Genomic DNA, 21,984 nt, shown 5'->3' with positions numbered 1-21,984 from the left:
CCCTTAGTTCAGCGTGATAAATCATATGAATAACAAGGCTAAAAGAGGTAATTGACTATTCAGCAACAATTTTTAACTACGAAGTTACTGATACATTTATATAACTCAGATTTTTTTGTGTATTATATTTTTAACTGTTAATTTAAAAAAAAATTATTATTTGATATTATTACTTTTCAATCAGGAGTCATGCCAAACGTTAAAATTATAAAAATGTGATTACTATTTTAAATTTTTATGTTCAATTTAAAGTTTAAACAAAAGAAAGTAATGAATTTAGTTTGTAACATATATTTAGTTTTAAATTTCAATTCTTCAGTATAAAGCTATTGTAGTAAAATAGTAAACAAAATATCAGTAAATTAAAGAATCGTTAGTAAAAAATTTAGTTGATTATTTTAAATTTTTATGTTTTTTATAAGTATTTAGTAATAAAATTTTCAAATTTTTTTACAATGCTTTGAAAACATGAATTAGTTAAAGCTTTGAATTATCAATTAGAAGTACAGTTACCTGTTTGGTAATTTTGCACTGTTGAACCCAAAACAATATGCAAAATTACACAACAGGTAACTGTCCTAAAAAAAATTCATACCAAAATTTTTTAGCATAAACTTCTCTTACCATCCCCTCAATTATTTGTTTCCCTATTGTGTGACATATATGCCCACACTGGGACTTGATCTCACCACCCCATGGTTAGAGCGCAACTTCTCATGCCATGAGCTACGGGGGTTGTATTAATGTATTGGAAACTTAAGTATATATAGCTGACTTATTTTATATTTTAAAATATGTGTTTTATGTTACTATGAAGTTTCTGATATAAATTATAGTTTTATTAATTATTTATTACATATATATATATATATATATATATTAATTTTTTTAGTGAGGTTTAAATAGTGTTAAAATAAGTTTTATGATAGTTTGATAACTTTTGAAATTATAATGCTCACTCTGAAAAAATTAGATAAAGTATAATAATGAAATAAGCTTGTTAGCTTTTTGAAATAAAATAACTTGATTTAAATAATTAAGAACTGATAAGTTTTTATTAACAATTAAAATAAGTTTTACACTAACTATTTCAATTAAAAAAGCATATTCAAACCAGTTTATTAAAAATGATGCATTTTTTTATTTAAAATAAAGTTTTGACATGTTATTATTACATATCTGTTTAAGTTTATACAACTTTATACGTTATTTTAAAAGATTTTCGCTTTTTTCTTTAAATGAATAACTTTAATTTAAACGTTTATAGTATTGTCTTGATTTTTTATAGTTTAAAGTTATATAGACTAGTTTTTTTTTTCAGACTTTATAATAGTATAAAGTTTTATCAAAAGTATACCAGAAGAAAACAAGTAAGTTCCAAATAATATGCTAATAATATGCAGACACTTAATAAAGATTTCCAACTTTAAAATGTTTACTTTTTTTACCTTTTCGAATATAAATAGCTGTATTTATTTTAAAGTTGTATGTAAGTTATTACTTGGTAAAGCAAAAAATATAACTATAGTATTTTATGTGATTGATATTACTTAGTTCGTAAAGTTTGCATAAAAGTATAATTACTATACTAATACTTACTAGCTTTTTTAGCATAACTTATATTTGAGAGCATTATATTTATTTGCAGTGCATCTATTTATAAATCTTGATTTTTCTTAATATTGAGCAACACATTACTTATAACACAATTAATTAAACATTGTTTTTGTTGTAATTTCCTTTTGTGTTATAAGAACTAAAAAAGTTGTAATACTTAATTTTCAAATAACTCACAGTGTTTTTTTGTTCTCTCTTGTTTACACTCTAGCATGGACCCAACAAAAGGGCTCAGCAGTCTCGGCTGCGTTAAAAAAAGCAAGTTTGCCCCAAAAAGCTCACTTAAAACTGAAACCTGCAGGTCAAGTAGGTTGAGGAAACTGAGTAATGTTAATTGTGTTGCTCCTAAAAAATCAATTAGTTTTCATAAGAAAAGGCTGTGCAAACTAGGTGCTGTAAATAGCACGTTTAACAATAACACACACCCACACAGACGTGAACATGACGAAATGCCAGTGCGTGGATTCCGAGCCCATCGAGAAGGAGGACGGCGACCTCGTGTGCGGCAGCTGCGGGATGGTGCTGGGCGTCCAGCAGATCGTCAACACCGTGGCCTTCGAGGAGGGCGAAGGCGGAAGCAGCAGGCTGTTGGGGACGGTCGTTGAAAACGGTCAGTTTGTTTGGTTTCAAGTGTTTTGATTTTAACGTTTTTTGAATTGCTTCAGTAATAAATCGCCTGTTGAGCCAGAATTTTTGAGAGTCGGTTAAGTCACACTTAATTTTTCCTTTTAGCGTTTGAGACATTCTGCACTAAATATGCAGTTGTTTTACTAATTTTTCTAGATAAAAAAGTACATCCGTTGACTGATTTAGTTGTTATAAATAAAAAAAAAACTTTTAAAAATATAGTTTTTTATGCTGATTTTAAATTCCTAAATTGACACAGTAACCTGCCTGTTAAGTACGCGCTTTTAAGTACTGGAAATAGTTTTAAAGTTCGGTTTGAATGAACAAATAATAAAATGAGTGATATATAGTTTAAATAAACAGGACATAATATGGCTTATGATGCAAATCTGAGGATGGGAGGTCGGTGTACATACAAGGAAGAAATGTTCAAACAAGGTAAATAATTAAATTTGAAACAAGGTAAATAATTAAGGTGGTATGGATAGAACAAGGTATTAAACTCAGTCGAAGTTACAATGTTTTTTAACTGATTTTTAAAATTTAATGTTTTACAAGCGTTCAACGTTAATAACCAATAGCAGCTGAATCAAAAATCAGTTTTAATAATTTCATGTTAAACATTTAATACTGAAATTAAGATAAGAATACATTTAAAACTAGAACAGTTTGTAAAGAGATATTTGGCACCTTTTTTAACAAGAGAATGATTTAGTGCACCAGCTGATATATTTTTACTCATGCAATCATTCAACAATCCAACTACAGCTGAAACGAAGATCAGGGGAGCTTGCAAGTCGCTCAAGATAGCGGAGCACAACGTGATCGCAGCCTTGAGGATCCTCAGACTCGTCTCAAACAGCAACATGACCACTGGGAGGAGTCAGGATGTGACGATTGCCGTGTGCTTGTACATTGCCTGCAAGGAAAACAAGTCTCCTCGTTAGTTTGTAACTTATTTTGTTATGTATTATTATGTATGTTATTTATTAACAATTATTATATATAGAGCAGGAGTCGGCTGCCTTAGGTACCCTGTGGGTTAATTTTCCTAGGAAAAATCGCTCGTGGGCCGCACTATTTAGAAAAAGACTTTTGAGGGCCGTATTTATTAAAAAAAAGTTCTACTAACCAATAGAAAAATATTATTAAAGATCAAAAATATGATAAATTAAGCAATATTAGAGCACTAACAAAGTATATTTATTGAATTAAGAGCCTAAATGTCAATTTTTATTACAAAATATTTAGTTTTTATTGTTTTTGAAATGTACGTCATTGGCTGACAAGGAGCTTTTGACTTTGAGGACCGCATTTTGCCGACCCCTGCTACAGAGCGACGGTAATGACATCAGAGAAAAGTAAGCAGTATGTTGGCTCATCACGTGTATGTTTTAAAATTTGGTACACACGGCATGAATGTTCTTTTAACAACAGTAAATACAGACTAAAAACTACGCTTTCGAAATATATCTGGGATTTGAAGGATAGAAATAAAATTCTTAGCATTAACTAGGAAATTTTAGCACGAACAAAATAAAATTCAATTTAAAGCATGGCTGTACTCTCTGCAGTATGGAAAAAAAACGAGATCTCAAAATTAAAAAAAAATCAAGGTATAAATAAACGAAATGATCTTTTTAATAATTTTAAACATTTTTCAAGCTTTTATTTTAAATAATTTTGAATCTAATGCAAACTTAGTGTGTCTTATATTTTTTAATGGTTTATTTAGTGACATAACAATTCTTTAAGTTTTTTGCTTAAATTCATGTACATTTTGATTTATGTTTTAAGATATTATTTTAATCAACAAACTGAAGAGCTGTTCTGTCTAACAAAACAGTGAAACAGTTGTATTTATAGAACGTAGTGTTTTTTAAATATATATACATGATTTTTAATTGTTTTAAAATTACGTCATACTCTATTTATGCTTAAATTTTAGATTTTTATTTGGATGTTTTGTTTTGAACTTGTTTTGCAGTTGAGGAGTGCGTAGGCACGAAACTTGAGTTCTGCAAGTTTGAACGTCTTGTAATAAACTTTTTATAAAAAAAGCCCTTAAGGTGGACTCTGTGCTAAAAAATTTAATTTATTAAGCTAAAGCCATAGGGCTAAAGCCATGTTTTTTACAAGTTGATCTTATTTTATAGAGTTTTTACTAAGCTTCAAGTGCTTTTTACTGTTTAAAAAAATCTATTTATATTTTGAGATATGATAAGTCAAATTCGCGCCGCATAATAGGCTCCCTATGGGAATTTTTATTTTGCAAATTATTAAAAATCATAAGTAAAGTATTTTTCTTATAATATAAAGAACATTTTTTGAAAATTTGAAGAAGGTTGCTTGAAAAATGAAGAAGGAGATAGGTTGCTTGAAAAATGAAGAAGGAGATAAATTTTTAGTGAATTTTAAAATTTCCGAGAAAATTGACCCCAAAAAAATTGCGGCTATACGTTTATATCGGAAATATTTTACAAAAAATATAATATCTTAAAAGTTAAATGATATTTTTGAATTTATAAAAACTGGCTTTTAGTTTGTACTTAAAGCTTTAATATAAAACCAAAGTTAATTTTTGTAAAAAAGGACCCCCCTATGGCCTTAATCAACTAGTTTCTACATATATATATATATGTATCTAATCTGTAATCTTATAGCCAGTTAGATTAATTATATGTAATTTTAGTCTTATGATTTTTTATTTAAGTGTGTTTTGTTTTACTCCATGCTTAATAAACGTGCGAGGAGTATAGGTCTCCTAAAAAGTTGCATTGTTTTTAGGTAAGTTTTTTATGTGAGTCTCAGTAATAATCTTTACATCATTTGTAAGGTACATTAGTCCCATTGGAAGTTGAACTATTATTTGTAATTATAGTTTTAATGTTTTTTTAAAGTTGCTTATAGTATGATTAAAATAGAAACAATCTTTGTTGTTTGTTTAATGCTTGACCATCTTAGTTTATATGAAGATTATATATAAACATTGAATATAACATGTAAGTACAATGTTTGTTTTAATCATTTAGCTTTTTCACAAGTTTACGTAACGCAGCGATTTATCAATTAATTTTCAATTAGCTTTAAAATTTTGTAGAAATTGTCAATAATGTGTTGTGAAGAACTTTGTAAAAACGTAGAAGATGAAGTGTGTAAATATTACCACTCTTCCACACATTAGTTACTCATTATTTTGTTTAAATTTTTTATTTTGTCTGTGTGAGATGGCAGGTCAAAAATAATTATCTCGGAAAATGATTTGGTGGCTGAAAGTTAAATGATTTTGTTTTTATTTTAACTTTTATTTGTAGGTTTATAAACCATATACATAACAAACCTCTTAAATTGTTTCTCAATTGACTTGTTGAATATTCAAAAATATTTTTGAAATGCTTTCATTAGGAAAAGTTGTAGTATAGTTCATTTAAACGTATGACCAGTAAAAATACAAAATTAAAGTTTGGAATATTGTATAAAATAATTTTTTGGAAATTAAAATATTTTTATGGAAATAAGTGTTGGCAATGGACATTACAAAAAATAAGTTTTCTTTTCACACCTGAGAAGAAGACACTAGGCTCAGAACGTTTTTATTATATAACATTACTGTTTAAAACTTGTAACATCAGTTATAAAATAAGTATATTAATATTGTTTTTTTTGCAGACATGCTCATTGACTTCAGCGACCACTATAAAGTGAGTTGATAATTTATTTTTTATTTATATAAATTTTTGTTTTAAAGTTGGCACATATTGCTGTACAATATATATATTTAACTTATATAATATGTTGTTTTAAAGTTAGTGCATACTGCTGTAAATTTGCAGGCAAATTATATAGCATATAAAACATTTTTTTTATATATAATTTTATTTTATCAATTTATTCAGGTGAACCTTTTCATCTTGGGAAAATTCTACCAAATGGCTATAAAAAAACTAAGTATCGTACATACCATTTTAGGTGAGTTTCGTTTATTTAATTTTCTTTATACGCTTTTTGTAATCAATCTTTGAACAATCAATTTTTGGTGGGTTCGTATCATTTGTAATATCACTTTTCTTGATAGTAGTTAGCAATAAAACAGACGTTAAAAAATGCCCCAGCTGCGTTACATTATTGCTGTTTCGCGCGCTGTTCAGAAACGAGAGAGCAATTTACCGCCTTTTTTATACGAGAGACTAACTTCCCGCCTTATTTACGCAGAACCCTCGCTTCTTATCGAGAGGTACGCGAACATGCTGGACTTTGGGGAGCACGCGAACCAAGTCGTGATGACCGCGTGCCGGATCGTCAAAAGAATGAAAACCGACTGGATATCGTACGGGAGAAGGCCCAGCGGTTTGAATATTTCGAGTTTTATTAAGTACCAAGTTTATTACGGGAGGAGACATAGCAGTATATTAAAAGATTTGTAGTATATTGCCTAGTTATTTTTCAAAAAGTTTCTCGGGCGAAATTGCATTTGTTCTAAATGATTTAATTTACAAAAGCTTTCATTTTATCAACATTTATATTTTAATGTGATTTATGCAAAACAGCAGCACTAATTTGATTTTCCAAACAAAATTGTAAATTAAAAGTTTAAAACGCTTTCAAGAGTTTTACCTTCTCATTATCAATAAACTTATAAAAAAAACTTGGGTTAAAAACCTTTAAGTGAGTTTTAATATATATATAGAACTATAAATATAACAAAAATCAATTAATTTTTACAGGTATTTGCGGGGCGGCATTGATTTTAGCCGGCAGAACCCATGGTTTCCACATAAAACCGAACGATATCGTTGGTGTTGTTAAGATCGGCAGTGACACCATTAAAAAGAGGTTTGCTTTGTTAAGTTTATTTTGACTTCGACTATTTTTGTTATAGTATTGGTGTCGTCGATTGATGGTGGTTAATTTGAAATAGGGTTTTCCCGGAAAGAAGGTATTCCAGTTGTGTACAGTTTGTAACTTAATTAGTTGGTAAAATGAAAGAAGGATTAATTATAAGAACAATTTTTAAGTGTTTTTAAACACGCAGTAAATTAAGTTGTTCTCATTTGTAATTTATTTGAACTGACAGTTTAATTGTGCTTCCAAATAACAATTAGATATCAAATATATTTCAATAAATTTTATCAATTTATATTGAAAAAGGTTTTGTAATATAAAAAAGTAAATGTCTGTTGAAGCTGAAATCAAAGCATTGGTTGAGTCCTCCAAAATTGGAAAACAGCTCAAAGAAAAACTGATTGCCATTGGAAATAAGAAGGACAATGAATTTAGTTGTTTTCAAGCTGAGATGCTTAAATGGAAGGAAGATTATAATGAAAAAAGTAAAATCATTGAAAATAACAGTGATCAGATTCAAAAAGATGAATTCAGCAGTAAGAGAATAGACAATATAGAAAATAGAATTACAGAATTACAAAAAAGTTTCTCAGAATTTAAGTCTGATTTTTCTTCTAAATTTAACAAGTTTGAAACTAAATTCTCCAAATATGCTGATGCTATGCAGAAAAATGAACCAACAGAAATTATCACCAACATTAGTACCAAATTAAATTTAGTAGCAGAAAAAATAGAGGCTGAAAATGAACAAAAACTGAAAGAAAAAAAGGCTTTAAATGTAATAATATTTAACATTCCAGAAAGTACAAATCCAACTCATAATGCACTAGAAAGTTGCAAAAATGATCTAAAAATTAAAAATTATTCAACAAGTATTAGGAGAAAATAAAATTAAAAAGAAGATTTTAAGTCACTTTATCGAGTTGGTAAAATTGCAGATAACAAAATCAGGCCAATTATAGTCAAGTTTTACAATTTAGCATCCAAACACAGACTGTTAAGACTGAGAGGATTAAAAATGTTTAGTGGTGAAATTGAATCAAACATCTACATCAACCCTGACAGAACTTTCTTGTAAATTGAAGCTTTCAGAACATTGAGAAAAGAAGTTAAAATTAAGCAAGCCATTGCTGATGAGAAAAAATTGAACATAAAATATGTTATAAGGAACAACAAGATAGTTGAACTGACAAGACAGCCCTTTCGTTATCGCTCCCAGGACATCTGGAATTAGTAAAGAAAATCGTGAGTCAACGGGTATAAATTTATTAAGTGATAGGATTAATTTTAACACTAACAAGTTTTCCTATATAAATTGTAACAACAACTATTTAAAAGTTTGTTACACTAATATAAGATTTGTTTTAAATAAGTTTTAATTTTTAGAAAACTATATAAATTTGAACAACATTGATTTATTTTTTTGACTGAAACATGGTTGACTAATAAGGTCAACGATGCCACAGTGTGTCCTTTTAATCATAACATTTACCGAAGTGATAGGTCTAGTAGGGGTGGAGGTGTTGCTATCCTTTTCAAAAATTCGCTTAAAGTTATTAAAGTTAAAAACGATTCTATCTCTACTAGCAACATCAATTTTGAATACCTATGTGTAGATGTAATTTTAAAAAAAGATAAAATTAAGATTTTGTTGTATCTACCTTCCTCCACTGTCTGCGAGATGCGCACTGACTGTTCAAAATGTAATTAAAATGATTAAAATGGTTTTTCCAAAAGAGTGTTCTTTTTATGTTCTTGGTGATTTTAATATGCCAAATATAGATTGGAGAATTCCTAGCACAGATTTCAATAAACCCCATGAGTGTTTTCTAAATTTTTTTACAGACAATTTTTTAACACAAGTAATTGAAAATCCAACCCATAAGAATGGTAATATTCTCGATCTCATAATTTGCAATCATTTTGGTCTAGATAGAATCATATCACACTTAACTAATTTTCCATTAACAAACACTTGTGACCATAACTTGCTTTCACTAAAAGTTAAAATTGAAAATAAAATAGTTCCTATTGCTAAAAAAGTCTCATATGACTATAAAAAAGCAGATTTTGAAAGCATCAATGATTTCCTGTCAAAAAGTAATTGGACCTCTTTATTTAAAAATTCAGAAAATCTCCAGCATTTCTACGATCAATTCATTAGCTTCATCCAAATCTCAATCAAACGTTTTGTTCCAATTTATTCTAAAAATAACAAAAGTAAAAAATATCCATCTCATATTAAAAAGTTATTAAAAGAAAAAGCGAATCTATACAAAAAAAGTAAGACAAATTAATCACTTTTGATAAAATACAAAAACAAGTCTAAAGAATATCAATTAGCTGTTCAAAAATACAACTTTGAATATGAAAACAAATTCTGCAAAAACCCAAATTTAAAAAAGTTTTATAGCTACATGAAATCTAAACTTAAGTTAAATAATTCCATACATCTCTTATATGATAATGATAAAAACAAAACAGTAACCTCAGATTTTGAAATAGCCACACTTTTTAACATAAATTTTCAAAAAGTTTTCAAAAAAGACGAGAGTTACCAGTCTTTTAAGTTACCCCAAAAAAATTGTAGTAAAATGCAAAATTTTTTCATAATCTATGAAGACATTAAAAGTTAAAAGATAAAATCATAAAAACGCCAGAAAACATTCCACCCTATTATATCAAGCATGTTATCCAATCAATAATTTTTCCACTATCATTAATATTTAATTGCTCTCTAGAACTATCTGATGTTCCTAAACAATGGAAAACATCTTTTATTATTCCTGTGCACAAGAAAGGTAATATACACGATGCGTTAAATTACAGACCAATATCTCTAACAAGTGGCTTTTCAAAAATTTATGAACATATTGTATCTGTAAAAATTCTCAATCACAATCTCTTTGATAACAAACTATTAACTAACGAACAGTTTGGTTTTGTCCCAAACCGTTCATCAACCACTCAACTGTTAACATGCTTATATTCTTGGTTAGTTCTTTATCTCAAAATGATTTTACTAAAGTAGTTTATACGGATATTCAAAAAGCCTTTGATTCAATATCACACAAAAGATTATTAAAAATTTTAAATCAGTATGGGCTACATGAAAGCTTAATTGATTGGTTTGATAACTTTTTAAATAATAGATCACAAAGAGTACTCATCAATATTACGCTTTCTGACTCTTTAACAATCTACAGTGGAGTACCAAAAGGTTGTGTAGTTGGTCCCCTTCTCTTTTTAATTTATATTAATGATATTTGTTCAAACATTGATATTAAAAGTGAGTTAAGCTTATTTGCAGATGATGCCAAAATCTTTAGTCTGTCAAATACTTCATTACAACTATCTTTAGATAATATTTACATATGGTTAAAAACAAGAAAACTAAACTTAAATCCTTGCAAATGTAAAATTCTTACCATTAACAAAAAAAAATCTTCTCCAACTGACTTCTTAATCAATAACATCAAGGTATCAGAAATTAAAGTTTTTAAAGATTTGGGAATTTATATTTCCAAAGATTTAAAATGGAATGAACATATCAACTATTTATATAAGATTGCAATAACTACATGTTATCAAATATTAAAAAGTTTTAAAACTAATTCTGCTTCAATTCTGACAAAACTATTTAAAACATACGTTCGCCCTAAACTTGAGTTTAGTACCCAAATTTGGTCACCCCATTTAAAAAAAGATATTAACAAAGTTGAATCTGTGCAAAGGAGTTTTACCCAACATATTTGTAGTCGTTGCAACATATCTTACACATCATATAATGATAGAATGATTAAATTTGGCTTGAAATCACTGGAATAAAGAAGATGGGAATTTGATTTATTAACTCTTTACAAAATTATCAATGGCAAATATAAAAGTTTTTTACCCAGTTTTTTAGTTTTTCCCAAAATAAATATCAACTAAGAGGAAATAATTTGAAAATAAAATGTAAACATGATTTTCAAAACAGTCAGTGGCAAGGCGCATTTTTTCACAGAGCAAAAGCTATGTGGAACAGACTACCTCAGGATATAGTATCTTGTGAGAGGGTAGAACAATTTCGTTTAAAGCTAAAAAGATTTGATTTAAATACAATAAATACAAGTAAAATTCACTGATTTTCCACTATAAACAAAAGAAAAAATATTCGTTTCCCTACGCTTCCCCCCTACAAACTATTAGTTTACTTATTTATTTTGTAATTATGAATTTTGTTTCATAAGCGATGATTTTAGACAAACTTCTTTATTGTGTGTACTAAGTAATATATAAGTTTGAATTTTTTGAATTGAACTTTTAATTTAGTTCATTTGTATATCATATTGTGTTTAACTTTGTGTTTTCATTTAAATTATGTTTATATATATATATATAATTTATCTTAAAGTTTTGGATATAAGTTTATTTAGTTTTTCTCTTTTTGTGTGTCCTGTTTAAGTGGCTCAGGTTTTGATGCCTGAGTCCAACATTGCACAATAAACAACATAATAATAATAATATTTCGATTTATTACTTGGTATGAAACATCTGAACACCTCTAGTGGTAGAAACAAGTGTAAACTGCACAACAAATAAATGAGTATTATGATAACAGAATGAAGGAGTTCGGTAGAACGGATTCGTCGAAGCTCTCGATAAAAGAGTTCATGTCGATCAACTTGGAAGAAGCGCACGACCCCCCTTCCTTCACCGACAAAAAGAAGCTGGAAGACCACGAGCTCAAGGAGATCGAAGAAAACTCGAGGCAGATCCAACGCGACATTCAGCAGCTGCATGTTAAAAAAACAAGTTTGTTTGTTAAGTTTGTGTTTGTTTTTAATATCTGTTTGGTTGTTGTCGGTTGTTTTGTTATTATCAATCTTGTTCAATATTAATGGAAATAAATGTTTTAGGTATTTACTTGTAATTTTAAAACTTTAGTAAATTTCAAACAGTTCAGCATGTCGTCTTTAAGATTTATGTTTAACAAAAAAGAAATTTAATTTTTTTATAATAACAAAAAAAATGTTTTAAAAGCTCATGAAAAAAAGAGTAAGAAAAGAAGACACGAAGGTTAGTATTTTGAATTATTGTTTTTGAAATAATAAATTTAATCTATAGTAAATTTGTTTTGAGTTTATTAAAATATTAATTGGTAGAAACTTGAATTATTAAAAAACATAATATTTTAAATCTTAGTTCGTTTTTTATTGTGGTTTATTAGTCAGCGTTGCCAAAAAACCTGGAATTTGACAATTAAGGCAAAAAAAAAACCTGGAATTTTAAACAAATTTTACTAATAGAAACAAATTTTACTAAACAAATTGTTAATTACTAAAATTTTAATTTGACAGGAAAAATCTACCATATAGATAAAAAACACATCTAAAATAGCTATACAGAATCTATTCAGTAATGTTATACTACTTACACAGTTTTTAAACTTAGCTTTAAACTAAAAATAGACCTAAAAATCTTTTAAAAACCTGGAGGAAGTCTCTCAAAAGTGTTTGGCAACCCTGATTAGTCAAGTGTACTTAAAATTACAAGTACTTGATGCATAAATGTTTATCATTCAAATTGATGTTTACAAAACTCCAGCTACTTCTAGTAACATAAATGCATAAAACTTATTTTAGAATTAAATTTTTCAGTTATCTCTAACGTGCTTACGCTAAAAAGTTACCTATTTTACTTCAAAAGGTTTTTTAAAAGTATTGGAATTGGTTTACCTCAAGAAAAAAAAAGTACATATCTCAGTGCACTCTGAATATAGTAGTTTTTTTCATTACAAAATTTGCACAAAACTAATTATAACTTTTGTTTTCCAGAATTAATTTCGGAGGTTACGTGAATCTAAACTAAATATATTTCTTGTTTCTTTCAGAATTTGTTAAGAAATTGTTGAAATGTGAGGACCCCAATGCGCTGGCTGATAAATTTTTGAAGAAAGGAACTAATTTAGGAAGTTCTTATTCAGCATGCAATCCCCAAGTCAAGTCGCCAGGTTTGAATTTACAATTGTCTTGAAATAAGAAGTTTTAGAAGGTTGTTGAAAACTTTGATAAGTATGTAATGGTGTTTTGAGAAAATTAAAAAGTGGCCACTTCAATGTTTGTATAAAAAAATCTTAAACGAACAATAATACTGATAATCCCCCATGTAGGTGTAGAAATAAAAACCATTTGTGTTGAAATTAAATTTGTAATACACGTCTAAACAGAAAATATTACTTATGCTCTGTAAATATGTAGGTTTTTATTTGAGAAATACCACCACATAACTTTAAACAAAATAATTTCCGCACGAAAGAAAACATCTTGTGTAACGAATTATGAATATTTTCCGTTCGAAAAAATTAGAAGCGGCAGAAGACGACGCGGAGTCGATGAGGAGCAGGATCATGAACTGCGGTTTGTCTGATGACATGATCGGGTTGGGTAAATCCCCCAAGAAGAAACTTGACAAGCAGGGAGAAGAGGGTGACGGCGAGCTCGATCTCACCGGCATCGACGAAGATGAAATTAACCAGGTTTTGTTGGCAAAATGTATATTTGGTTTTAAAAAAATTTGTTTGCTTGTGAAAAACTAAAATTTGTTGTTTTGTTGGCACAGAATTAGCTTTAATGAAAAGAATTTGTGTTAAAAATGAAATCAGTCGACCGCTTATTTTTGTTTAATCTTTAAGTTTATTAAAAAAGCAGTTATGATCAAATGATCAAAATTGTAATCAAAGACAAAACTGAAATTGATAAGTTCTACATTATATGCAATTTATTTTATACATTATTTTAGATGATAGTTCCCTTCGACCAGATTGTTCAGAGAACTAAAGCGTGGGAAGCGAAGAACCCCGATCACGACGAGGTATTGCTGAAATTTAATTTAATATTATCTCCCGGATTAACAGGTTTAACATGAATTTTACATCCTCAAAAACTTGCAAGTCTATTTAACTTTATACAAAAATATTTTCAAGCGAAGTTATGATAATTGTTACAGAAGAACTTGTGTTTATTTGTAATGCAAACACAAATGGCGATGGTCATTTTTAAGATAAGAAGTAAAGTGGCATATTATTATATGATGCATCAACAGCAGTAAAGTTGTTTAAATAATTAGTTCATAGAAAACGTTGTTTTTGAACTGAGGTTTGTCAGGTAAAATTTGGTAAAAAAGTTGATAGACAGGTAGTTGAAAATTTAGCTTGGTGTATGAATATGTAAAAATAAACTTTTAACGAAATGAAATATCAATTAATGTCAAGCAAGCACGGATGTTAACAATTTTGTATTTGTACTTGAATATTTAGTTTTTTTGAACTTGAACGTAAAGTATTTAAAGAGACTGGAAATGCGAAAAAAGAAAAACGAGTTGGAACAGCAGAGAAAAGCAAAGAGGAAAAGAAGGAAACCCGTCGATTACACGTATGTAAATAAAAATAATAAAATAAAATATTAAACACCTTGTGAAAACGAAAGCACTATTTTTTTATTTTGCCATCTTTAAAAAAGTGCATCCATTGGTGAATATGATTAGAATTTTTTTTTTTTTACACACATATCTATTTCAGTAAAGTCATTCACAAAATTAAATGTGATTATTGTTTGCGTATTATAATAAATGAAATTCCATGCCTCACTTTTCCTAATTTTTCTAAAAAGTATTTCAAAACTAAGTGTTACCATTGGTATATATATAAAGTACGATTAACAGAAACAGTACTAGTGCCGCTGAAAGTTTGAACATGTACCAAAAAACTACAAGAAGCAAAAATGTGGACTATGACGTGTTAAAAAGGGTTTGTAATATTCATGTTAGAAAATATTTTAAAAATTAGTTGAGCGAACTTGAACTGTAAACACTTTTTTTCTTGGAATAAATTGTTTTTGATATTTGAAGTTCACTTGTTTATGTGACATTGTAAAAGTTATTGGTACTAATTAAATTTTTTTTTTATATACAGTTCATTAAAAACAGATAAATGTAAGTTTTTTTTTATAAAGTTGAAAAATCAAAAGCAAATAGAAACATTTAATTTGACAATACCTTTTAAAACTACGGAGAAAAAGTTGTTTCAAAATAATTTAGAATAAAAACTGCCTGACAAGTTATAAATGAATACATTTTAAAATATTTTTTTCAGATAACCCACCCTCTCGATTTACCAACAGAAGGTGGTGAGGTAAGAATGTTTTATAGTTTGCGTATTAATTGTAGATAAAAAAAAACTGTTACCTTGTAGATGGTCAATTTGATATAAAACAAGTTAAGTTATATATTACATGAATTTCAATATAAATCATTACAAGTTAAAGGTGTGCACCATTTATGTATATTTTTAATAACATAATTGCTGAAAAAAAAATCATAAAACAGTTCCACAATCAATCAGTTATAAACGAATAGTTCAATAACGGTTTGAAAATAGTGAATACGTTATGCAGTAGATAAAATAACAATTTTTCAATCAAATTCAGCAGTCACCCTTGAAGCCCGTGGTTGAAGTTGAAGGGTCGAATTTACAGCCCTCGAGCGGCGCTAGTGGCCAGACTGTCTCCTCGCCACAAAAACAAATTGTTTACAACAGAAAGAGAACTTTTGTGCCAAGAAAAATAATCGGCTCCCCATCGCCCAAGGTTCGAGCAATCGTTCATTTTAGATAAATTGATGCTTCTGTATCTTATAAGAAAAAATGAAAACAGTAGACTTCTTCGCTTAAAGTTTTTGTATAAAAATGTTTTATAGTGCAGCCAGCGTATAAGGTTACGTGTTTTTGAAGTGTAAAGAATAAATTAAGCCTTTTTATTTATGTATTCAATTATTTCTTGTAAAGTTCTAAGTATCTGTGAATAAGTTCTTCTGCTAGCAGAAGGCTTAACATTTTTTGATGGTTGTTTCTAACAGTATAAATAAACAGTATGAACTAAAAATTAATAAAAAAATATTATTAGATATAATATATTCAACGATTGTCAATTCAGCTTTTTAATTGATATTTGTTGTCAGTTAAAAAAGCTCTGAAGAGCCTTCTAGGTGAAACGGTGTAAGCTTGAATTGGCAGTTGTTGAATAAATTGTATTTAATAATTAAGCTCTTTATATTGAGCACTCTTTTTCAATAGCTTTTTAGTGTATGTAAAAATGAAATTAACAAAAAAAATATTTTAAAAAGAAACCCAGACCGTCTTCTCCCGCAAGCACCGAAGAAAGCTCTCCTATCAAAGCGGACAAAATTGAAGAGAGCGAAGATGCCGGCGTTGAGGTGAAGCAGAACAATGAGTCTTTGGTTGGGGAAAACCCCCTGAAAGAGGAAATCATGGACGGCATCCCGGATGACGATTCCGATGAGGAAGAAGAGGAAGACGGCCTCGGTTTGTATTAATTTTTAATAGTTTGAAAAATTTATTTTAAGTGTTTTACTGATGGTTTAGTTCTAAAAATGTTTGAACTTTTCAGTGACTTATTTGTTTACATATTTTTCCTCCCTGTCTGAAAACAATATGTAAATATGTGATTTAACTTGCAAATTATCAATTTCAGTAAACAAAACGTTTTATTACTTTTAATTTATTTTGTTTTATTATTTGTATTATATTTTTCAGGCCTCGAAAACTACGGTGTCGCTGAAGACGAATTTGAAGAAGAATATTATTAATTGAAATAAAAATAAACAAATTTAATTTGTTATTATCAGAAAAAATAAAGACCTCTTAATAAGCATTCCTCATTTGAATTATCTCAAAATATTTTTTATTTGTACAATTTTTTAAAACTTTTTGATGTTTTTACAATGTCATCTAGAGTAAAGTAAGATTTGTTAATTAAGTATTTGTTTTTTTATACATTTTAAGTTATTGTATTTTTACTAACACATGTCTTTTATAATTAAAAGAAATCATTGAAAAAGTGTTTTATCAAGAAGTATCTGTATAACGATTTGGATATTCTATTTTGATTATATTTAATTTAATTATGTTATAAAATTTTATGAATTTTGATACAAAGTTAAAAAGCTGCTAATATTTTATACTTATTTATTTTCAATGTTTTTTGTGTTAGTGTGAAGCTTTTTATTTGGTTGGTGACTAGAGGTGCTATAAAGTTGAAAAAAAAACTTTATGTATAGTTTTTTTATTCCATTTTTAATCTCTCACACGACTAATGTTGATTAATTTTTTCTTATGAATCACAGTAAAGTTTATATTTTGACTGAAAAAGCTTTTTTTTTTTGTATAAATGATACTAACGTCATTTTTATAACTTTTAAAGAAAATACAATTTGAACGAAGTATTCAAGTAAAACATGAATTTAAGCAATTTTTTTAATAAAAACTTTCGGAGTTGTTAATAGTCGCATGTTTGTGCTTAAAAACAAACGTGTAGGACAGTTGTATTATTTACAATGTTGATTACATTTACAATAGATTATATTAAACAGTCTTTTTTTTTTTCTACAAACCAAGAAAATGATATTTGAAAATGTTGAGAAGTTGTACAAACGTACGTGCTGAAGAAGTATTTAACAACAATAAAACTTAGAAGTCAGTATTTTTTTGAAGTAACCGGCGGAGATTGGCGCCAAAATATTTTAGCTTTGTATTTAATAAAGTAATTGTTCGCCGGTTCATTTTCAATGAGCATATGGGCAACGTTGCGCTCGTAGTTATAAGTAAGGACATATTTGTGAACAAGAGGTTGTGGTTTTCTACCCTTGACTTAACTAGCGATCTATCCTGCCTTTTTGCTAAGACCCGAATCTCGATATTAAAGATATTTAATTGGAAATAAGCCATTTTTTTAGAAAACGCCTACAATTTAGAAAATAACCATAGCTTGCTTGGAAATACACAAGCTCCAAGCAAATCAAATACATTATGTACTTATATTGATTTTAATTGTGAACGTTTTCTTACCGTTTAAATAATGTTTTAGTAATTGATTTTTTTTCATTCAAATTTTAACACTAGCATAACTTATCATTTAATGCGCCCAGAACTGTGTGATGAAAATATTTAGAGTACTTTTTGTTGTTTATATAAGGTATGTTTAAATTTTTTGACCAAATGCTTATAAATTCTATTCTATGGAAAGCACTAAATCTTTTAAATTGAAGTTTTTCTAAAAAAAACATAAATCAAATAGGTACAGGGTTTTAATCTAGTATGCATAGATTTTTCAATGAAATAACTTTTTATGTGTTTAATGTATGTATGGTTTATGTTTCCTGGATCACACATTAACAGGTATCCATTTGATTATCATTGTTATGTAAGTTAACTGTTAAAAATGATTGTTTTTGTATAGTTATAAATAGTGATCAACCGAATCTTATTTTTCAATTGGATCCGGCCGAATTCAGAACTATTTTTTAGTTAAAGATCCGGTCGGATCTGGATACTAAATATTTTAAGTATAATATAGATTCAATAGAGAATAAACTTATAAAATTTGGTGTACGACTCGATAACTGAAAGGTTCTTTTCTACACCAGGTCCTTAGACCAAACATTTTGAGAGCTTTTTTGTTTATCGTTCAATAAACAATTAAACACCATTAATTAGTAAATATTTTTTAATACAAATACTTTGTTAAAAGAAGAAACACAATGTTATTATCTAAATGTTTTATTTGAACACTAGAAAAAAGAACGTTGAAAAAATTCTACCTATACAAAATCTCAGTTTAAACGTTAATTACAAGCTACTTATACGACTAAAATTGAACTTTATAGCTTGTTCTGACGTAAAAGAAATCAAATGTTACAAAGCTTAATATAGTAAGCTTTTTTATGATAAGGTTTACGTTATACTTTTATTTACAAAAATTCGAACTATAAGATGAACAATAACTTCTTTAGCAACTATTTACATATGTAGAAGTAAATTAGTAAATAACATTTACTCATATCAACACCATTAAGTTTCAAAGAAACATATTCCTGTTTTTTTTTTTCAAGTTGTGATGAAGAAATAAAGTTTTTCACAAGTTTTTTTTGGAAGCAATCGATTTAACTTTTGTTCGTACAAGTTACTAGCTTCTGAAAATAACCTATCAGAATAAACAGAAGATGGTGGTGCCGAAAGAAACTTTCTTGCAAGCCTGGCAACATGTGTGTGTTTTTTATTGTTTTAGTTCTAACAAGACAAGACAGGCTTCAAATAAGGTGTTTCTGACAATGCCAAGTCAAAGTTTTTCTATGCATAGTTTATGACAACTATATATTGGTATGAATCAATAGCTTTTAAACCAGATAATTTTATTTTTAGTATTTGTCCATTGGTTAAGATATAAATAGATTAGTTTTTGCACTTAACGAGTTATTTAGTATTCTTAATTTTAAAAGACTTGGGTTTTGTGTGTATTTTGTAACTAAACTTTTGAATTAGCAGCAAATAAACTTGCCACCAATAAAACCGGCAAAATAGTATTCATACAACTACTCTGTCATTTAGCAAAGCAGTAACAGTATTATAATATAAAACTTCTTAAATCGTCCCTTTATCATGTCCTTTACCCAACGTGAGTACCTTACCACACATAGTCATTCTCTTAATGCTCATAGTATAGCCATAACGATGACTTCAAAACTATAAATGTGCAAACTAAACGTTTTTAAGGATATTTCAGCTTTTATACTAAACTTGTAGTTTACTTTTTTCTCCAAATTTATTTTTTTTGCATCTGAAGATAGAGTTTTACTAATCTTTAGCTTATTAGAAGTTGTAATGTATTTTTTTGAGAGAACGTTAATTAACCAATCTTTTGTTTCGTGTTAGTTTGGCTGTTTTACTGATTGTTGTTCTAACTTATGTACAGTCATGATTTTGTAATGATCTCGCTACTTGGGTAACGGTGTTGTATGTTTGAAATTAAACTGTTAAGCCGAAGTATTTTAGTTCGTGGTGATTTGTTTACTAAAGTTTTGTGGTATTATGGTTATTTTTATGTGGTAGTTTTTATTACAAAGAAATTAAATCTTATACTGCACTCAAACATATTTCAATAAATTTTCATCACCCTGTTACAGTTGTTACATAATAAAGAAAATGTTAAACTTATATAGCCTTATAATTGCATTAGAAGTTAGTTAATCAGGCAAAACAATGTTACAAAATTGTTTTTGTTGTTGCTTTTTGTTCACGTTTATTACTTGTAAAATACACCTTTGTATTCACAGACTCGATTTCAGTTTAAACAATAGCATAAGTTAATTAAGCGTTTAGTAGATATCTAATGAACCTATAGGTTAAATAACGAACGTAGTTAGGAACTAACTTCGGAGTGTTTATTTTATAATATAAAGCGTTATTGCCAGCTATATACCAGGCCAGTGTTATATATATAAGCACTTTTTCCACATTAGTTACAAAATTTCTATAACCTAAACTCTTTTTCATAAAATATTTAAGTAATTTTTAAACAAGGAAAAGTACATGCATTTAAAAAGCTATCTAAACAAAATATAGAAATTTAAATGCAGTTTTGTTTTTGTTTATTAGTCGTACCCTTTACATATTTCTCTCTTAGTTTCTTTTACGATTTTTCGTTATGCACTCTTCTTCCACCGAACCACATTGGCAATCCTCGTCCTTAAAATAATCTTTTCCGTACCATATGAAGATCTGCTCGTCCTGTGCAATGTCTTGCTTGCTGATGATAAAGTTCCTCGGCTTCCAGCCAATCTCCACGTACTGGGTCCTGCAGTTCAGTTTGTCTCCGCAGTCGTGGTTGATGTACCTCGTGTGGTTTCCCATCGCGCTCGCGTCTATGACCATGGTCGAGTAGGTGCTGAAAAAGTAGTTGCGCACTCCGTTTTCTTTCAATTTTTTTCGCCTTTCTTCGTATTCTTCGTGCGTAATGAGCTCGCCAGTGTACTCTCCGATTATTGTGTCTGAAAATAATCAACTGCTTAGTCGAGCGTTGCGCTGTGAATCTAACGGTCAAAACTTGAACTAAAACATAAAAAAAAAAAGGTTGTACGTCGAAGAGAACAACCAAACTCACTTGCTGGTATTGGATGCCTGGCAAACAGTCCGTAACCCATATCTCCACCCGGACTTATGCCTTTCAGAATCGTCCATCAAGTCCTGGTTGCACCTCTTCAATTCTGCCCACGTAACAAAATGAACGTCATAACGCTCCGCGTAATGATTCGGAGTGTCTTCTCTGATCACGAGGTGGTCCGTCCAAACGTGATGCCTTTGCGGGTTGGATCTGTAGTACTCGTCGTAAATGCCATCCGGCCCTCCGTCTTTTGTCCTCCCAACTTCAAAATCCGTTAAAAACAAAATCAATTAGATCACTGATTTGAAATTTGCCGGCCTGCAAAGTACTAAACTCAGGGTTGCCACTTTACCTGAAAACCTGGATAAAAAATGATGCATTTGATTAGTTTAATTATTATTGTATATCTAATAATCTAAATTCTAAATTATAATTATATATCTATATAATATATTATAGAACATAATACGCTTCAAAAAAGTATCAGATATAATACTTGTATCAAACTTATTTTTCACAAATTTTTATCTGTAGAACCATTACCTATATCAAGTTATTGTTATCTTTTCTTAGTTTTTTTATAACTAAAAATATTTGTTAAATTTTGTCAAGTTAGTAGTTTTTGACAAAGCGAATAGTTAAACAATTTCGTTAATTTGTTTGATGCACGATAACAGATCTAGAAAAAAGGAATTTTAAAAGTAGTAAAACTACAATAAATTACAAACTTACTATAATAAATAATAAAAGGCCCACTATTAACCAAAAGGTGCATAGATAGTAAAAAAAAAGATAATAATGTATTGGAAGAACAGCAATACATTAAACAAAACAAACAAATAGTAAATAAAAATACAAATAAATAAAATCAAATTGATAAAATTCATTGCGCTTCTCATTTCAT

At 28.6% G+C, this 21,984-nt stretch overlaps 1 protein-coding gene across 2 annotated transcripts; it reads left to right on the top strand.

The window, feature by feature from the left end:
- The first annotated feature begins 1,319 nt into the window (after positions 1-1,319).
- LOC145838212 (uncharacterized) lies at positions 1,320-16,855 on the top strand. Of its 2 annotated transcripts, none has more exons than XM_082945773.1 (19): positions 1,320-1,370; positions 2,051-2,227; positions 2,608-2,682; positions 3,013-3,186; positions 5,914-5,945; positions 6,141-6,213; positions 6,457-6,591; positions 6,969-7,077; positions 11,690-11,883; positions 12,112-12,147; positions 12,962-13,081; positions 13,437-13,606; positions 13,870-13,941; positions 14,419-14,501; positions 14,791-14,875; positions 15,221-15,259; positions 15,558-15,713; positions 16,249-16,447; positions 16,679-16,855. In XM_082945773.1, the coding sequence occupies exons 2-19, from the start codon at positions 2,059-2,061 to the stop codon at positions 16,729-16,731; spliced, it is 1,974 nt and encodes a 657-aa protein (XP_082801899.1). In that variant the 5' UTR covers positions 1,320-1,370; positions 2,051-2,058; the 3' UTR covers positions 16,732-16,855. The 2 variants fall into 2 exon arrangements, with proteins under 2 accessions (XP_082801899.1, XP_082801898.1); XM_082945772.1 differs by having other exon boundaries at positions 15,555-15,713.
- The last annotated feature ends 5,129 nt before the right edge of the window (positions 16,856-21,984 follow it).

The sequence above is a fragment of the Thalia democratica genome, chromosome 6 (assembly GCF_965202585.1).
Source record: "Thalia democratica chromosome 6, ktThaDemo2.hap1.1, whole genome shotgun sequence".
NCBI lineage: Eukaryota > Metazoa > Chordata > Thaliacea > Salpida > Salpidae > Thalia > Thalia democratica.
This window is presented reverse-complemented; position numbering and strand designations above follow the sequence as displayed.